This window comes from Bemisia tabaci, chromosome 6 (genome assembly GCF_918797505.1).
Source record: "Bemisia tabaci chromosome 6, PGI_BMITA_v3".
Classification (NCBI taxonomy): domain Eukaryota; kingdom Metazoa; phylum Arthropoda; class Insecta; order Hemiptera; family Aleyrodidae; genus Bemisia; species Bemisia tabaci.
The window spans coordinates 41,906,691-41,926,576 of NC_092798.1; the positions used below are offsets into that span (position 1 = coordinate 41,906,691).

Here is a 19,886-nt window from a genome sequence, read left to right on the forward strand (position 1 = left end):
GACCGGTATCGTTTATAATCGTATAGAGATAGAGTCTTACCGATCCTACCATAATGCGGCTCCTATTCTATCTTTTTTTTGTGCAATTGGGTGCCGGTGCGCATTTTTAGGCGGAAAACTTGAATTTTATCTCAAATTTTCAAAATCCGAACGTTCAAGATGATTGATGTAGCCTAAAATGCTACCTCGGCTACTGTTGGAACGATTATTGTGAAACTTGGTGTCAACGGTAATTTTTGGAGGGGAAACTTAAATTTCAACTCAAGTTTTCACAATCCAAAACGGTGGAAGTGGCCTAATTTAATGCAACTTTGAGCGCTTTTTGTTAGTGGCTGACTGTTTCCGACCTTACCGTCTCTCGCGCACTTCAAAATTCAAAAATCCTACTTCAAAATTTTCGAATTTTGAAGTGAGCGAGAGACGAGCAAAAGTATTTTACCGATTTTAAACTATTACCTACACCTAGTTTTTTGTGAATATCCTCAATGTCGATAAATCCCATTGCTTAATCTGTCGTTCCGGAGAAAAAAGAACGTTTTAGATTTCAACGTTGCAACCTCTCTGCTAGAAAATTATATTTTTATCAAAAAACTGTTAAACATTTCTTCTTACAAATCACACCGATCACAGATTTTTCTACTTTACTGAACACCATAAAAAATTAGCAAAATTTTGAACATGAATTGCGAAGTCTTAGTGCTGCAAATTGAGCTGTCTTGTATCTATTTGGCAACCTTGAAATTGAAAAAAGAGTTTTCCTCGTCTAGAAAACGACAAATTTCATCCTACAGTAAGATAAAATTCAACTTGGCAGGCCAGATCGGTTTCATTTCTAAGAAATGCACTGTAAAAGTATAAATCCACGATTTCAGTCGATTAGGAGACCAAGTGGATTGCATTTTGCAAAAAGGAACCAAGGGCATATTCCAATGTGGCTAAGATCGTGTATCTTATATTCATTCAATCAAATCGCTGAAATCATGCAAAAAATTAAATTTACAAAGGTAAATATCATCTTCAAGTTATAGTTTATTGGGAGTAAAGATAAAATTAGTTTAGATGATCTGTGTATACCTATTTGCAAGGCAAACAAAGTTGCACAATCTTAGCGACATTGGAATGCTCTTGGCTCCTTTTTGCAAAATGTAATCCAAGTATTTCTCTACGTTTCCGCAGTTTTGATGAACTAGTTAGGTCTCTGTCACATGACTAACAATACGTTTTTCACCGGGCAAACGACTTTTCAGCCATCACTTGGGACAGCGCTGACGGTGCTGAACGTGTCTGAACGTGTACCCGATACGAGTCTAGCGCTCCTTCAATTTTGAAATATGCAACATGGACGTCCATAGAGCACGTATAATTGCATCAAGCAGGCGTTAAGCTTTGCTACTGCGTCATGTGCGTCGACCCTCGACCACAAAGATGAAGCTTACACGGACTTTTATTTTTAGGCTCAAAATCGAAAGTTCTCCGATCGAGCCAAATCGAGCTTTTACTGTAATTTGAAAGACACACTTGTAGATGCGTCTGACATCATTATTTCCATGAGACATTGATTAAACCTGCATAACTGCACGCAAGTGCATGTTCCGTTGGCTAGATAACACTGATTTGATTATGTGTTTTCCCGAACTATCTTGTGAAGACGCAGTAGGTAAAACGCCGATTTTTCTTGTGAGGGAGAAATAGTGATTCTGGCGATGATTAGGTATGTGCTCTTCACTTTAATTCTTATCTCAGTCTCTTTTGAGAACAAATCGGGTTGAATTCATTTATTTACCATACTTCAACATTGTGGATTGCATCAAGATCCTCTCCGTGCCAATTTATTTCTCTTCCAAGTAAGTTACGACGAATATTTTTTGTCTTGCCTGTGAAAAATTCTGAATAGAGCCGGTGCCGAAGAATTTTCGTCCTCCAGTTAAAAGTTTTCTCTTGAAGTAATACCGAATATTACGAGAATTTTTGAGTCATTCCATTTTACTTGAAAAATAATTATACCGCTTCTGATTATTCAAAAGTTTCTCAAATAAAACGGGTAAAAGTACGTATGATAAATAATTAGTATAGCGAGTACTCACTTATATGACAAACTCTAAGGCTATTGGGGGGAAATTCATCGCATTAGTGCTCAAATAATTTTTTCTCGCCTATTAATTTTCCTACTCGAAGCAAATCAAATATTTTATTTATTATTATTTCTTTTATAAGTCTGTCATGAAATTTTAAGAATGCGTTCATATAACATAAGCGGATCCAGACACTTCGACGGGGGGGAAGGGGGGGGGGAGCTCCTGCGGGCTTTCCTCAAAAAATTCTTGAAATGTTAAAGCAATGAGTCAATTTTGTCATGAGACATTACCATATGTCCCTCCTTCTTATTTCCTCCGTTCTTCCCTTTTCTCCTTCTCCTCTTTCTCTTCCTTCTTTTTTCGGGCGAACGGGGGAGGGCCTAAGCCCCCACCCCCTTTGGATCCGCCTAGGTCATGTAAATGTGCCAAACAATGTTCACTTCCCCGTGTTTCTCTCCTGGGTCTCATCGGGTGTTATTATGATAGTTGTTTGATTTTCGTTCCAATCCTAAATTAAATTTGTTGATACTTAAATAATCTTTAATACATTTAAACAAATTTTGCATTTTCATTAAAATAAACTTGATTTCCTAAGGGACGTTTCACAGTTTTGTATTTTACGTAGCACTTTCCTACTTGAAAACCAGTATGATTTTCTTTTTTTTAAAGGGATGCTATACATAGTATAGACCTCTAAGACATAACTGGAAAAAATACAATACCTTTGCTCAAGAATTAAATTACGGGAAAGCTAAAATTTTCAAACTTCAATGAGAAAATGTCAAAATTCTCTCTGTAACTTCTTTTAATTATGTTGATTGATTAAACATTTTGAAATTTCAACTGTATTTGAACACACTTGTATTAATGGTGCATATGATCAATAGGTACAAAAAAAATGTTGTGCTAAGCATGGTGATTCGACTGTAATATATTTTACTAATTATTAACAAGTACGATGTGCCGCGGCCGTCTTGCTGAAAAAAAAAAAAAAAAAAACACAAAAGCTGGGAAATTACAAAACGTTTCATTCCCAGCTACGTCAATACGGGTGGACGCAGTTCAATTTTAACCTCACAGTCGATAATAAGCACGTGCACCTAATCTTGAGGTCAGGTCATGGTGAACTAAAACAAAAATGTGACGAAACTTAAATTCGATTGTATCAGCATCATCGAGACCTGTCTGGATAGTTTTGCTTTATCTGATGAGGCAAAATTATTCATACACATTCTCGAGCTTGAGAATTTAGAAGCCCTGATTTCAGATTGATTAAAAGCCTGACCAAATCAGAGGCCTGTGATGTGCTTAATCCTGGATACCTGATCACAGGAGTTCAAATCAGTAGGGCAGAACTCTGACCAATCGATCATCAGAGGAATTGGCCTATACTCTGCAAAAAAATACCTATTATTTCCGGTTCAATCATAAAGCACATATCTGCATAGGGAGTCGAATGGCGTGTATATTGTTTCTAAAATGAGGAAAAAATAGACTTTCTAAGTGCAAACTGCCACTTTACAGTCGCCAAACAATACTTATTATTATTTCTGGTTCATTCATAAAGTACATATCTGCAGGGCGTCAAATCGCGTGTATGTTGTTTCTAAAATGAGCAAGAAATAGACTTTTTAAGTGCAAACTGCTGCACACTGGATCGAGTCAATAGGAGAGCTCGGACACGATCCGGAAACTTTAAACGCTTGTAACTCCGTTCATACAAAACTTTAAGGCTCCAAAAGTGGTTCCATTGGTTTCCTCGTAAAATTTTCCTCAAGAAGCACCCGTTGAAATTCAAAATAAGACGAAATAAGCGACAAAATTTGCAGTTTTAGTCAAAAATTTCATGTCCGACCTCTCTAATTGACTCGGTCCACTGTTTGCCGGTTTATAGTCGCAGTCGCGTGAAAAAAATCCTGATATTTGATCGGAAAGCATAAAATATCGCTTGACTGATCGGAAAAACACTAGGAAAATTTGCCGGTAAATTTCTACTGCATTAGAAAAATATTCTGCATCAAAAAAGGGTAGACCAAAAAATTAAAAACTTAATGAACCAATAAAGTTTTAAAATGTTTATATCCACTTCTACCTCTACTGTAATTTATTAGTTGCGTTTTTACGTGTTGATGGGTAGGGAGCAACGTCACAAAAGCGTTACAAGGGGGAAGGGGGGGGGGGGGTCCAGAATGCGGAAAAAGTTTGTCAAGTAATTTTTGGACTCTCCCTAAGTGTAATAACCCTTATTGTTCTTCCAGAATTCCAGATGACCGCATCGTCGAAGAAAACCAAGAGGAAGGCCGAGCCTCTTTTCCTTCATTTTCATACTCTGGTACTAACATTGCTTCTAACTGCAGCTATCTTAGATGCAGGTGAGTATTCGTTGACTACCGATCACAACGTAAATGATTTTGCAGATTAATTTACAGTTTTTGAAATCAAGGATGAACCTGAAAATTAAAATAGAAATACCAAGATTTTACGATACGTATTTTGTCTTGAACGCCAATTCTATTTTTACGAGGGCATTATCATGTTCAATTTTCACACTAGCTAATGAGAAAGACTAAAACTGACAGAGCTGAAAAAATTAGGGTATTTTCCAAGAAATAATTTTGAGAACTTATATTTTTCACCGAAAGAATGAAGTTTGACAGGGAGGCTGCATCGTTGCAAACTGAGATAGGCGTTCTTGCAGTTCCACCGCCGATACCCATTTGAGGCCCTCAATTTGAGGGGCCTTGGAGGACAAGGCGCTTAGGTGCAGTTTTTGAAAACATTGAGATATTCATGAACTCAACTGAAGCTAGTTTGAAAGTATATTCTGTGAAAAATTTACAACTAAAATCCAACTTTAAAACATCAAAAAGTGAGTTCAAATTTCCTTTCCGCCATAAGGCTCCATGTAATTTTGAAACTTTAAACACGTATTTCTTGAAATAGCAAAAACTGCACTTGTGCGCCTTGTTCTCCAATCCCCTCATTTGTACTATTTGTGCCTTGGTAAAAATTGGCGATAAGAGCTGCGTTTCAAAGTACCATAGGAATTCTTATAGCCGGCTAAAGAAGGCTACAGAAAATCATATAGCTGGCTGTAGAATGCGGAGAAAATCATACGGCCGGGCTGTACGAAGCGATAAAAAATTATGCAGCCGGGCCATTATAGTTCCTATCGCTCGGCTTTACACTTTATCGCCTGGCTGTTGCTTTTTCGCCATCGATTATAAAAGGCTATAAGAAATTGTGTAGAAATTCGTGTGCTTTGGAAATCATTAAGTTTGATACGGAACCACCTTAATATTTACAAACGCATTATATTTTCCTTTAATACATTTTTTTTTCATCAATTAAAATGAGAATAATCCATACAGGATGTGCAAACATTTCAAAATCATGAGTTGAATAACGCTGACTCCGCCAGATTAAATATTAGAGCCTAACACGAAGCGGAGCGGCGACGCACTGGCGCCTACAAACCTAACAACCCTGTTAGGTTTGTAGGCGCCAATGCGTGTTTCGCGCTGGCTGCCCGCCTACCACGGCGCTTGAAGCAACTATTTCACACCAGAGGTATTGCACAGTATCATACGAAACTGAAGGCGCTCTAATATATTAGTAATGGCAGGCATCCATCAAAAGCACGGAGCTTTCCTCGCAAAATAAATCAAGATACTACGGCCCAAAAAGAGAGCAGTGGTCCAAAAACTCACCAAGTCCTAGCATCCGTAATTAGTGACGTTCAGCATACACTTTATCGCCTGGCTGTTGCTTAAAAGGCTATAAAAGGCTATAAGAAATTGTGTAGCCGGCTATAGAAGCTATTGGAGATCTTACAGCCGACTGTAGGTCTATGGTATTTTGGAACACAGATTCTACGGCCAATTTTTACCAGGGTGCCCTTTAAATGTAATTTTTAAAACCACAAACCTCAGCGGTGGACCAGGACCCAGTGACAGGGCCCCCCCGAGCTGATTATTTAAATCGAAAGATACCTCTAGAAGACAAAGGGAAAATAGAGCGATCCTATTGATTAAACGGGTGATTGTTAGAGACTGAGGAGAAAAATGAGAGTTTCTCGTGGGTTGCCGTTCACGGAGAAAAATCTATGGCTTATAAACCTATTAGTGGTTCATATGGAACACCGCTAATAGTAGTGAAGATAATAATAGAACACATACCTTACTTATGGTATATATACCATACTATGGTACGAGCTACCAAAGTATGGTTCACAGACCGATGATCATAAGTTCATATACAACTATATTAATGGTGTTCCATATGAACCAATAATTGGTTTATAAGCCAGAGTTTTTCTCAGTTGGTTAGTCTATTACTTATCTACTTTGTCCATTGGAACCACCCGCTTTCAACAATAGAATCGTCGTCCACTCGTTCTTTGACTCCTTCGTCTATCGCTCCGTCTACCCATTTCAATAATCTAACCGCGGAAATCCTCCGCGGCGAAGATAAACTTTTTCATCAATACCATCAAACAACACATCTGTCTTTGTTGCAGCCAAGGCGTCTCCATATGTCTCAATCAGATCTGTGTTGGACAATGAAGTAGAGGATGAGTCGCCTCAAGTTAGGTTACGTAGTACATTCTCCAGCGAATTAGAGCTTTCTGAGCCGATTGCGACTGAGGCACCACAAACATATCTAGAGGATTCGAATCCAACAGGGGAACTTTACTTACTTTCTGATACGACTTCAGAGCCGACTGTAACAGAAGAACCGATTTCAGATCTCGACGAACCAACTTCGGAGCCGACTTCAGATCTCGATGAAACAACTTCGGAGCCGACTGAAATAGACGAGCCACTGGCAGTCTCGACACGTCCGTCGGGCTTGTTTAATTTTGACGAGGAATCCTCAAAATCAACTGACCCGATTTCAGCCGCGGAAGATCTTCTTTACGACGACCCTTACATGAGGCACGTTGCCGGCCCGCTGAAAGATGATGACTTAGAATACAGTCTCGATTTTTATGCCGATAAAATGGCGATGAAAGAATTTGACTTCAACCCTGTGGACATTGCGAGAAAGCTAACAGCTGCTGCTAAAGCGCACGGCACTCAACCAGACCAATTCCTTGAGGAGATCCAAGACTTGATAGCTTTGCAGAACCGGTCGAGCACGGAGGTGATTGGACTCACCAACGAAAAAGAGGTGAGTAAAAGTTCTGTCGAGAGAGCGGGGATTTTGCGGAGAAAGTTTCAGAAGGTCGGGGAGATTTAATAATCAACTATCTAATTCTCCACTGAATTGCGCGAAACGAAAAAAATTACCTGATCAAATTTTATATACATGCAGGCCCGCCACAAGGGGGGGGGGGGGGATACTGGGTCCCTGGTACCGGGGCCCGGGCCCGGAGGCGGCCCGTGTTACCCGTGAAAAACCACTACGAACTCACATGCAACCCTCGTTTCGTAAGAAAAAGTGAACAATATACCCTAAAAATTTCGCAAAAGGTGAATAGATTTTCAGAAACACGCTGGGGCACTGTAGAATTCTTCTTAAATTTTCAAAGAAGTATACTTCCTGGAAAATGTCTATCTATTTTCAAGATTTTCAGTACAGAGGGATATTTTTAGTAATTGCGTTTCATTTTCTTCCGTCGTCAGATGCTAAGAGTCTCCAGTCTGGGCATCCTCGACTTCAACGGCTCATGGCTCAACTCCCTTGCCATAGACAAACGAAGGGGGAGTCCAGGGGGTCCTGGCCCTCTTAGGACTGAAAATAGTATCATATGCCCCCCCCCCTCCAAAAAAAAAATAAAAATAAAAATTTTTCAGATGTTTTGAATGCAACAATTCGCAAGTATTTTGTGCTGAAAGTGGAAAAAAACATAATTATTCCGCAGAAAATTATGGAAAAATTCTTTATGGAAGCTTCAAATTGCGTCCGATTAGTCGTATAAATTCTAAAATTTCTCGGGGGATGCCCCACGGACCCCCCCCCCTCCATGCATGGGGCCCGGACCTGAAAACTGGTACCAGTGCCCGAGATGGGATGTGGCGAGCCTGCATGAAGGCTATTTCCGTTTAGATCTTCCGTCACATTCATACGGCGCAATGATACAACTATTTGAACTCTCCGGAATGCGTGAGGTATCACGCCGCATTTGAAGGCGTTTTCATATCAGTCAAGTTCCGATACCCGGATAATCGTTTTGCATAGTTCACATTCTTTTGTTATGTTCCGTACCACTCGTTTATTTTTAATCCTCGTAGAAAAACCACCCATTTGCTAAATACAATTCTAGCAGGAGCGCGCTTTAGCTATGCATTCACCACTACAAAAATGTCAAAGGAAATCGACACGCCCAGCGTGCATGGAGGCTATTTCCATTTAAACCTTCCGTCACATTCTTACGGAGCAATGATACAACTATTTGAACTCTCCGGAATGCGTAAGGTATCACGCCGCATTTAAAGGCGTTTTCAAACAGTCAAGTTCCGTTATCGGAATAATCGTTTTGCATAGTTCATATTATTTTGTTTCCATTTCTAACCACTTGTTTAGTTATAATCCTCCTATAAAAACCGCCCATTGGCTACATAAAATTCTAGCTGAAGCGCACTTAAGCGCATTCATGACTGCAAAAATGTTATTGGAAATCGAAAAGGCCAGCGTGCATGAAGACTATTTGAATTGTAATATTCCGTCTCATTTCTAAGGCGCAATGATACAACTATTTGAACTCTCCGGAATGTGTGAGGTATCACGCCGCATTTGAAGGCGTTTTCAAAACAGCTTAGTTCCGTTACTCCGATTATCGCTTTGCACAGTTCATATTCTTTTGTTATATTCCGTACCACTTGATTACTTTTAATCCTCCGAGAAAAACCACCCATTTGCAAATAGAATTCTAGCTGAAGCGCACTTAAGCGCATTCATGACTGCAATAAAGTCAAAGGAAATCGACAAGCACAGCGTGCATGGAGGCTATCTCCATTACAATCTTCCGTCACATTCTTACGGCGCAATGATACAACTATTTGAACTCTCCGGAATGCGTGAGGTATCACGCCGCATTTGAAGGCGTTTTCAAATCAGCCAAGTTCCGATACTCGGATTATCGTTTTGCATAGTTCAAATTCTTTTGTTATATTCCGTATCACTCGTTTATTTTTAATCCTCGTAGAAAAACCATCCATTTGCTGAATATAATTCTAGCTGGAGAACACTTCAGCTACGCATTCACCACTGCAAAAATGTCAGAGGAAATCGACAAGCCCAGCGTGCATGAAGGCAGGCCCGCCACAAAGGGGGGATACTGGGTCCCTGGTACCGGGGCCCGAGCCCTGGAGGGGGTCCTTGTTACCCGTGAAAAACCACTACGAATTCACATGCAACCCTTGTTTCGTAAGGGAAAGTGAAAAATTTACCCTAAAAATTTCGCAAAAGGTGAATAGATTTTCAGAAACACGCTGGGGCACTGTAGAATTCTTCTTAAATTTTCAAAGAAGTATACTTCCTGGAAAATGTCTATCTATTTTCAAGATTTTCAGTACAGAGGGATATTTTTAGTAATTGCGTTTCATTTTCTTCCGTCGTCAGATGCTAAGAGTCTCCTGTCTGGGCATCCTCGACTTCAACGGCTCATGGCTCAACTCCCTTGCCATAGACAAACAAAGGGGGAGTCCAGGGGGTCCTGGCCCTCTTAGGACTGAAAATAGTATCATATGCCCCCCCCCTCCAAAAAAAAAAAAAATAAAAATAAAAATTTTTCAGATGTTTTGAATGCAACAATTCGTAAGTATTTTGTGCTGAAAGTGGAAAAAAAAACATAATTATTCCGCAGAAATTGATGGAAAAATTCTTTATGGAAGCTTCAAAATGCGTCCGATTAGTCGTATAAATTCTAAAATTTCTCGGGGGATGCCCCTCGGACCCCCCCCCCCTCCGTGCTTGGGGCCCGGACCTTAAAACTGGTACCAGGGCCCGAGATGGGATGTGGCGGGCCTGTATACATGATACATAAACATATGAAAAGGTAGACCTCATTAACTTAGAAGGGTTACTCCGACTGAGGGCTAAAAATGTCTTCCTAACACTAGGAAGTCCTGCAAAGGTAGGTGAATCCAGTGTTGAGCCTTATCACTGCACAGCAAATGCCCGTTTGGGAATCATATACAGGGTGATCCAAAAGTCCCTTCCACCCCCTCTAACTTTTTACCTAATTGAGGTAAAGATTTGAAACTTGGGGGATATTCGTAGGTCAAAGGGAGCTACTTTTTGGCCCCCCTAAAATTTTCAGGGGGGCCCCCCTTGGGGGGCTACGGACCCCAACTTTTAATTTTCAAATGGGAAGACCCCCTTTGTGATAGCTCGTTCAAAAGAGCATAAAAAAAGAAAACTTTTCGCGCAAACCCGAAGTCAATATCTCAAACCGTTTCAAAATGGCGGCCAGTTAAAGTTCAAAATGGCCGAAAATTCACACCGGTTATTTGTCGATGGATTTGCGCGAAAATCGGTATGTAGGGGTGTTTTGACACGAGAAAAACGAATTTAACGTTAGATTTTCAAAAAAACCGAAATTTCCAAAATGGCCGTCGGTCAAAGTTCAAAATGACCAAAAATTGATTTTTTTAGAAATCTAAGTTCAAATTTGTTTACATACATACATACGAGTCGCTGTTATAGCGCTCTTTGGCGCTTTGCGACACCTAATCGCCACAAAGCTCGGTCTTCCCACAGGTTATCAGGGAGTTGACACTCCCTCATCTCACTTAACACCCCCTGTCGCCAACCTCTCACTGGGCGTCCCCTACGCCTCCTCCCAGGAGGAACCCAATCAAGCATCTTTTTTGGCAGCCTCTCTTCCGTCATCCTATTGACATGACCATACCAAACAAGTTGTTTGGTCATGACGTCGAACACGATGTCATTTTCGACTTCCATTATCTGACGCACTCTATCATTACGGACCCGATCTCTCCTAGAAATTCCTGCCGACCTTCTCCAGAAATCCATCTCCGTTTTCCTCATTCATCTCCATCTCAAATTTGTTTATCTTATGCCAAAATACTCTCAAATTCCAAGTTTTAGGCAAATCCATCAGCAAAAAACCGAGGTGACAATTTTCGGCCATTTTAAACTTTAACCGGCGGCCATTTTGGAAATTTCGGTTTTTTTGAAAATCTAACGTTAAATTCGTTTTTCTCGTGTCAAAATACCCTTACATACCGATTTTCGCGCAAATCTATCGACAAATAACCGGTGTGAATTTTCGGCCATTTTGAACTTTAACCGGCCGCCATTTTGAAACGGTTTGAGATATTGACTTCGGGTTTGCGCGAAAAGTTTTCTTTTTTTATGCTCTTTCGAACGAGCTATCACAAAGGGGGTCTTCCTATTTGAAAATTAAAAGTTGGGGGCCGTTGCCCCCCCCCCCCCCAAGGGGGGCCCCCTGAAAATTTTAGGGGGGCCAAAAAGTAGCTCCCTTTGACCTAGGAATATCCCCCAAGTTTCAAATCTTTACCTCAATTAGGTAAAAAAGTTAGAGGGGGTGGAAGGGACTTTTGGATCACCCTGTATGAGTCAATGGTACCGAGTCATGAGATTCTCGTAGGCGTAGCTAGGTCATTCTGCTGGGGGAAAGGAGAGGTAGAATAATATATATATTAATCATTAGCAATAGAGAAGGAGAGGTAGAATAATCTATACTAATAAAGCAGACTTCACGTTGATTGACTCACTCACTGACTGACTGACTGACTGACTGACTCACGTATCAGCGGATCTCGTGAACGGGAGGCCGTGTGACCCTGAGATTCCGCACTGGGATCCCTCTCTACCCCGAGGCGCCGGATAAGGGAGGATTTTGCGATCCGCCCGCCGGTTCGCGGGATATCGCGGTCCGCGTGTGTCGATTTTCCCGTAAGGACAACGGGTGCGAGAGAGAGTGCGAGCGAGATGGAGCGATTTTCGCGTTTCGCGCTGAAAGACAGCTGATAAATTTTACGTGTGTTCTTCTGGTACGCGCAACGGGTGCGAGGAAGATGGAAGGAGTTAAGCGTCCAACGAGTGCGAGGAAGATGGAAGGAGTTCGGCGTCGCGCTTTTGGAAATGCCGCGCCATGATTGTTGCGAGCTCCGACTCGTGCATCCGTTGCCGGGCTACTCTCTCAGGGATGTGAAAATCTGGAAAATCTGTCTGTGCATTAGTTCTGTTTTGAAATGATTTAGGCGAACTCTCGAAAAATTTTGAGAGAAGCTGTTGTTTGGCTTCAAAAATAAAATAAATAAACCCAAATGGAACATAAAGACGGTGTGCAACGTTGCAATCGGAGGAGAGGCGGGGTTTTTGCGCACATTTCATCAATACTTGACTCCGATCGTGGAAGGCGCTCTTGATACAACTATTTCACCACGGGGGATGTCCACATTGCTGCTCGCTATATTGAAGGCGTTCTGTACTGTGATGACGGCTCGGTCGAACAGCGCCTGCAGACGCGGTGCTGACAGCAGAGCAAAACTAGAACATCGTTTCGACATTCTCCACCTGCTTTCTGTTTCTATCATCGTTTACCGAAACACACGAGTCATACTTGCAAAATTTTGGATCATCGCTAATGTTTTTTCCTTTTTTTTTTTTCTTAATTTCAAAGCATTAAATCTTATACAAGGAAACCGATGGTTACATCCCATAGTTCTCGTAAAATCGAGATTGGATTCTTGCAATTCGTCACTTTTAACAAGCAGAAATGAAGCGAGCAACTATTTGAACTCCGGAGTGGGTATGTGGTATCATAAAAAATTGAAGGAAAATCATACGTTTTCGCCCATCCCAAGTAACAGATGTTTATGAGTTTTATGCGCACATTTACGTAGTCTTAGTTGAGTAAGAAATTCGCGTGTATGCCACGATATTGATTTGAATAACGCGCAATTATAATACTCTTAGAAATTCGCCAGGAACACGACGTATTTGCCGTGATATCGTGGTGATTATCGTGTAATTTCTAATTTGTTTTTCAAAATCCCTGGAAAAATCACGTTTTTCCTCCGCGATGTCGATGACAAACCCGCCATTGCTGAGAATTAAACGAAACCGTTGGTTAAATCCCGTAATTTTCGCGGCTGAAACTCACCAGCTGTAACTTCAATTAAACATTGGACTGACAAAAGTAACACATCTTTATGAAAATAACCAACTTTTGATTGGGTATTGTTGATTATTATAATGATCATATGAGCTTACTGCAGAACAGACCAAAATAGCAGCTTTAATCAGCATACTACTAAGCTCTGCATTTTTATCAAACCAGTGCGTCTCGCCAATTTTGAAATAGTAAAAAATAATTCAGAAACACAATTAGTAACTGATCACTAATCACAGTGATTGCTGATGGTGGGGTTTTTCCTGTGCGTAGCACGGGTTTCCTGCTAGTTATTAATATTTAAGTGCTGACATAAAACAGCACTTAAATATATTAAATCTATAAGTAAAAAGAAGATATTAATCATTAGCAATAGACCCCCCCCCCACCACCAGGGGGTCTGGGGCTATGGAATACCCCCCAGCTCATAGGGGGGTCCGGGGGGCCTCCCCCGGAAAATTTTTGAAATTTTAACTCTACTTGAGCGCATCTCGAGGCAATTGTGGCGCTAATCTTCCTTCAATTTTTGCCTAAAAATCACCCAGTTTTATGCATTTTAAGGTTAAAATACTTTGAAATTGTTGCATTCAATACGTTTTTCTACTTAAAGGCATCCTCTCACGGGCCACGGCGACAGAGACTTACCGTTGAAGAAGGTGTTTTTGCAACATCCAGAATTTCTGGGAGGGGGGGCAGATGATACTATTTCCAATTCTAGGGGGGCCAGCCCCCCTGCCCCCCCGTCCTACGCCTCTGGAGTTTCTAGACAAAATGAGAAAAATAATCTGCGAAAATTGACGGAATGATACTTAAATAAATTGTAAAATCCCCTTGCAATCAAACAAATCGCAACACCTCCTTCTCATTGATAATTCTCTCCGAATATACCAGCAAGTAGCAATTCAAAGGGAGTGATATGATTTGTATTAATTTTTCCATTTTCTTGGTTGATATAATTTTCTCTCTTATTTCAGGTCTCGCAACTCCACTCGGTGTTAATGAGATCGAGTTTACTACAGCGAGTTACGGACGGCTGGAAGTACGCATTGAAACGCCTCGAGGAGAAATATAACGTGAGCGCGCCGGAGTCCGCAGGTCCTGAGTCAATCACGGCCACGCGGCTGGCTCTCATGTTCCCGCAATACGTCAATTTTGGCCAAAAACCATTTACGGAGCCCTCGTGGACCAACGTGTTGTCATCGGGTCAATACGACTTTTCGATTCCGGAATTTTTCAAACGTCCGGAATTCAGTGGCTTCATCCCTCGAGATACGAACTCGATCACAGGGCATGCTAGGCGAGCAATCATAGGCACACACTTGTATGCTCTGCACAAAGACAATCTCAATGATGGGGTCCCTCTTCGGACCAAATGCGTAATGTTAAAACGACGGATTGATAAAAGTTTGCTGTCGAAGGAACGCAGAATTAGGTTTCTCAAAAATAATGGCATTTTCGACATTAATGGTTATATGGTACACTCGATAGTAAATACCTTCACGTTTCTTCCAGAAAATTTCACTCAGAAAATCATATGGGATCTTTTTGGAGAAAGCAAACCCATGAGCCCTACACTGGAAGAATAAAGAATCTTCAATTTGCCGCCAAGAATTTTTTTTTTCTTAAATCAAGAATTTTGCAGTTTAATAGAAACTACTTTCTCGCTTACACCAAGCACTATTTTGCTTATATCAAGAAAAATTCAGCTTAAATCAAGATAAAACGAATTCTTGGCGGCAAATTCAAGAATTATCATGCTTGGGCCAAGCACCTTTTTTATCACGTGTAAATTCTTGACAGTTGATATCTAACAGTTGATACATACGCCCTATACATGTTTTGCAACTTTTGTCTGCTGTTTTGACGAGCTAAATTAGTCCCTGCATTTCACAGCAATAAAAGAGAAAACAAGACGTTTCTCAGCGCTGCCGTGCGAAGGGAAAACGCCGTATGAACATTCGGGAGTTGCCAAATTTCATTCGATAAAATATATATTTTTGAGGAAAGCTATGAACATTTTTCCTTCAAATTTTAAGGAGCTCTGTGTAAAATTGCGAGCAAAATTATATAAAAAATTGGAAGAAAAATAGTTACAAAATTTCCCGAGATTTCATGATTTACCTAGGGAGATTTGGCAACGCCTGAATGTTCATACGGTGTTTTTCCTTGGCACGGTAGAGCGGGTAGACGTCTTACCAGTGATTTGAGACGAAAGCGCGGCTCACGCCGCATTTCGTACCATACTGTCAGCAAAAAATTGGGAGGGGGGGGAGCAAAAAATCTAGCGCTCCTTCAATTTCTCAAGTATGCAACATAGACGCCCGTAGAGCAGGAATAGTTGCATGAAGGCGTTGCGATCTACCAGTGCTTCTCGCTTGCGTGACAGAGACACCAAGAACATTCATCTTTTTTCGTCCGATCAATTTAGGAGGTATGAACCACGAATGCCATTAAAACTTTTAGATTCTCCATAGGAATGAAATAAAGTAACACTGAGTTACTTATGCACTGAGAAGAACAAACTACTTCATTTAGATTTTTGTATAGTTAAAATAATTAATGCTCATTGATTTTAAGTTTAGGATCTTCTGTTTGGGCGAACTTCGTGAATCTTGGTTGAATGAAGTTGCGTATAAGTTCATAATAATTAAAAAACGTCAGTGTTCACCAGAAGTTTCACGATCTGAGGAATACAATGAATTATATGACTGGACGCTTGTGCTGGTACAGATGTGGGTTTCTCTCGCTTAGATATTATCTAATTAGGATGAATGACATTTGTATTGCTTCTTTCACCATTGAAGAGAGGCATCTCAGTTAATATCGGAAATAGAATAAGAATGACGACTGGATTTACCTCATAATTTTTTGTAAGTCTATCAGACACCATGATCCAACCAGTGGCGTGGCGTGCTTTGCGATTAATCGATTGGTATACCATTTAAACCTCTGGTAAAGAATCGATTATTAAGGTGTTCGCTGCGAACACCCTGTTTATCGATCCTTTTCCATAGGTTTAAATGGCATGACGATCGATTTATCGTAAAACACGCCACGCCACTGGATCCAACACTTATCCTGTGACTAATTCTTCAATTACAATTCTGTAGCATTACATACCCATTTTTTGTATCTTTCTTTTCTTCTTCATTCTTTCTGCTCACTTCCTACTGCAACTACTACTCATGTGATGCTTTTGAAAAAAATAGACTTAAGGTACTTTTTATATATTTGTTCATTTATTTAATTATTTTTACAATATTATGAATGGCATTGTAGTATTACAATATTCGTTTATGGGGGAGGAAAAATCCACGATTGTTTGAATAAGTTAATAAGAAGGCAAACCAAAATCCTCTGGGCAAAAGTCTTCAAGTGATTTGATGACTAGAGTAGCTTGGTCTCTGTAATCTTGAGTAACCATACTCTCTGGGACCATGACAGCTTGCATTTTAGCTCGCTTTGCTGCCAGCACACCAGAGGGGGCATCCTCAAAAACCAGACACTGGCATCAAAAAGAAAAAAAAAAGACATTGATATTAACATTAATGAGAAAATAGGATCTTGAGACAGGAAACAAATGGATAAAAACTGTTATTACTGATTTTGATGCGTGGCTAGACAGACCCCATGGTTGCCCAGACTTTTACATGACCCAATTTTTATCGGGTCATGGGAGCTTTGGCACCTATCTCGAGAAGAGAAAATTAACAACTACTCCACTATGTTCCTGCGGAGAATTAGACACGCCAGAACACACTTTTTTTAGCTGCACTTTGATCAAGGATAAATTAACTAATTTAAGTAAAGAACTAAGAATTATTGTAAATAAAAATAATTTATTAGAAACTATGATTAGTAATAAGGACAACTGGCACAAAGGCTATATATATATTAAAACAATCTTAGAACTTAAAATTAAATACTTTAAGGAAATAGAAAATAACTTACACGTAAATAATCCACATTCCCCCGATGTAATAACTACAGATGGTCCCGGGGCTTCTTCCCCTGGTCCCTTATAATATAGACTTAAGATATTATTTATCATGTACTCCTTATTCTTAGAGACTATAATTATCATATATAAATCTAACAAGGGCGATAGAGATATCCACCGATAATTTCCGTCCTATTCAAATGTAAATAATTTTATCAACACCATGTAAAAAATTATTATATGCACACTCATTTATTTTGTATCACATTAAAACTGAATAAAGTCAGATGGGGAATGTCCCTGAAGAGAAAAAAAAAAAAAAAAAAAAAAAAAAATTAACATTAATAGCACCATCGTTCTTTTCGTGAAATTGGCCATTGGAATCAGTTATCAATTCTCAAAGCCCCACAACTTGCAACAGGCCAATTATCAAAACAGCACCTTCACGCCATTTTTTCATTGAAATATAAATGGTTACTTGAAAAATGTGAAAGAAAGAGATAGTATCGCATATGCTCGCTTTTGAAAGCAGATTTGTAACCTGGTTAAGAGGTTAGCCTACCTCCTCAGGGGGTGGGGCTCCGTCAAACCGCGAGGCACAGACTAAGAAAATATCGGGCGAAGGTTTGCCCTCTATAACTTCCGGATCACTGTCACCAGCGACAATGTGATGGAAAAGAGAAAAAGTTTTTGAATGACAAGCTTTCAAAGTTTCCAACATTTCAATCCATGCGCTCGTCGCTATGGCCATCGGAATCTTATGAGCTGCCAGATGATGAATTAATTTCTCCGCTCCTGAAATTTGGACCAATCATGTAATTAATTTTAAAAACATTCCTAATGCAAAAAAACCGATACTCGATAATTTGGATAATATCCAATTTCGAATGAACACTTAAATGCATTGGGATATTATTCGTGTAAAGCCATCCACTAATTTATTTTAAACACTTATGGCGGAGAAAGAGGGAGACTATCTCACAGATCCGTAAGAGTGAGAAAAGAAAAGGAACCAACTGCCTGTACTTATGTGCTTTTTCTCGCGTCTTCTCCTTTCGTTTTTTTGCTTTTTCTCGCGTCTTCTTCGCTAGTTTTTTTTTTTTTTTTTTTTTTTTTTTTTTTTTTTTTTTTTTTGAATTAGACTACCTTTACGTAATTTTTAGAGGCTTTAGAGCTGCCTGAGATGTGCCTTAAGAGAAGCAAATTGGTGAGAATAACTTACAAACGGAATCAGTAAAAGCATCGAACGACCTGGACCTCAGCGTCAGTTTGTGAATAATTGGTAAACGCACATTTAAACTTTAGGTTAGGCCAACTATCACCCACAAGCAGGCTTACGAGTGTGCAGCTCGAACTTCTCGAAGTAAGGGCACATTGTCAAAGTTGCAAAAATTATGATGTATGTTGAAAAAGCAGCGACATCCGCTTATTTTTTTCCACCCTCTCTATTTTAGTTTAGACGCGCGCGCGGCTGTTCGCCCTCTATCACCAAGCTGGGCAAAACAGGGGACTACGCGATTTTACAAGTCCCTATTGGCACCATCAAAAAACCTAAATACAAGACAACCTATATCATCTCATATGTATGACTTCATTACTATCCCTTTATCTCTTACAGAATACTAACATAAATCCCCAGACCTACCATGACGCCTCTACCCTATCATCCCAGCTATGACTAAAACTACTTTCCTACTTTCCATTTTACAGCTCCCTTCCAAGGCCGCAGTGTCCCCCGGATATAAAGCCTAAAGCAACATATAAAGAAAAAGTCCCTATTGGCCTTTTCACAAACCTGGTTTAAATTGCTATCGAATACAAAAAATCATGGTTAATTTAAGTTTTGTGTTGACCAGCTTCTCGAGAGAAAAATAAAACTTCTAAAGAAGTCTGCAACGTCGCAAATGGAGAAACGTCATCTCTCCTTTTGCCCAAAAATATGTATGTATCAAATTGAAGGCATTATGATTTTCCTCTCTCAACTTATATTCGGCTGTAACGATAAACAATGGGACGCGTTCGCTACGGCGCCTTGATACAACTATACAACCTCGACGGATGTCCGTATTGCGTTCAAAAAGTTGAAGGCGTTTTGACTACCTGCTCATACTAGGTACCTGTAGTTGATTCGATCGACAAACGCGTTGGTCGGCGGTGACGGGGACTTGATGCAACTTTTTAAGAACGGAAATTTTGGAACACCGCAATGGAGATACGTGGTTTCGCACTTCAGTCGGTGCGATACGGACAGCCATCAAGTTTAATTCATCTCTTCCATGAGAAACAATCCAAATTTACGACTTTAAATTTTGAACCAAATCTTCTGCTATCGAATACGAAAAATCATGGAGAATTTAAGTTTTGTGTTGACCAGCTTCTCGAGAGAAAAATAAAATTTCTAAGGAAGTCTGCAACGTCGCAAATGGAGAAACGTCGTCTCTCATTTTGCCCAAAAATATGTATGTATCAAATTGAAGGCATTATGACTTTCCTCTCTCAACTTATATTCGTCTGTAACGATAAACAATGGGACGCGTTCGCTACGGCGCCTTGATACAACTATACAACCTCGACGGATGTCCGTATTGCGTTCAAAAAGTTGAAGGCGTTTTGACTACCTGCTCATACTAGGTACCTGTAGTTGATTCGATCGACAAACGCGTTGGTCGGCGGTGACGGGGACTTGATGCAACTTTTTAAACTTGATAGCTGTCCGTATCGCACCGACTGAAGTGCGAAACCACGTATCTCCATTGCGGTG

The 19,886-nt window shown here is 40.1% G+C and overlaps 2 protein-coding genes across 4 annotated transcripts; one reads left to right on the plus strand and one right to left on the minus strand.

Annotated features, from left to right (window-relative positions):
* Window positions 1–1,560: 1,560 nt before the first annotated feature.
* LOC109036464 (uncharacterized) lies at window positions 1,561–16,411 on the plus strand. Of its 3 annotated transcripts, XM_072301387.1 has the most exons (5): window positions 1,630–1,844; window positions 4,334–4,447; window positions 6,595–6,817; window positions 6,851–7,247; window positions 14,160–16,411. In XM_072301387.1, the coding sequence occupies exons 2-5, from the start codon at window positions 4,342–4,344 to the stop codon at window positions 14,769–14,771; spliced, it is 1,338 nt and encodes a 445-aa protein (XP_072157488.1). In that variant the 5' UTR covers window positions 1,630–1,844; window positions 4,334–4,341; the 3' UTR covers window positions 14,772–16,411. The 3 variants fall into 3 exon arrangements, with proteins under 3 accessions (XP_018906243.2, XP_072157488.1, XP_018906242.2); XM_019050698.2 differs by having other exon boundaries at window positions 1,561–1,711; window positions 6,595–7,247; XM_019050697.2 differs by having other exon boundaries at window positions 1,631–1,844; window positions 6,595–7,247.
* LOC109036414 (probable pseudouridine-5'-phosphatase) lies at window positions 16,403–18,926 on the minus strand. Its single transcript, XM_072301391.1, has 3 exons — window positions 18,921–18,926; window positions 17,688–17,920; window positions 16,403–16,690 (listed from the first exon to the last, which is right to left on the minus strand). Exons 2-3 carry the CDS (start codon window positions 17,874–17,876, stop codon window positions 16,517–16,519), a joined length of 363 nt encoding a protein of 120 aa, XP_072157492.1. The 5' UTR covers window positions 17,877–17,920; window positions 18,921–18,926; the 3' UTR covers window positions 16,403–16,516.
* Window positions 18,927–19,886: the final 960 nt, after the last annotated feature.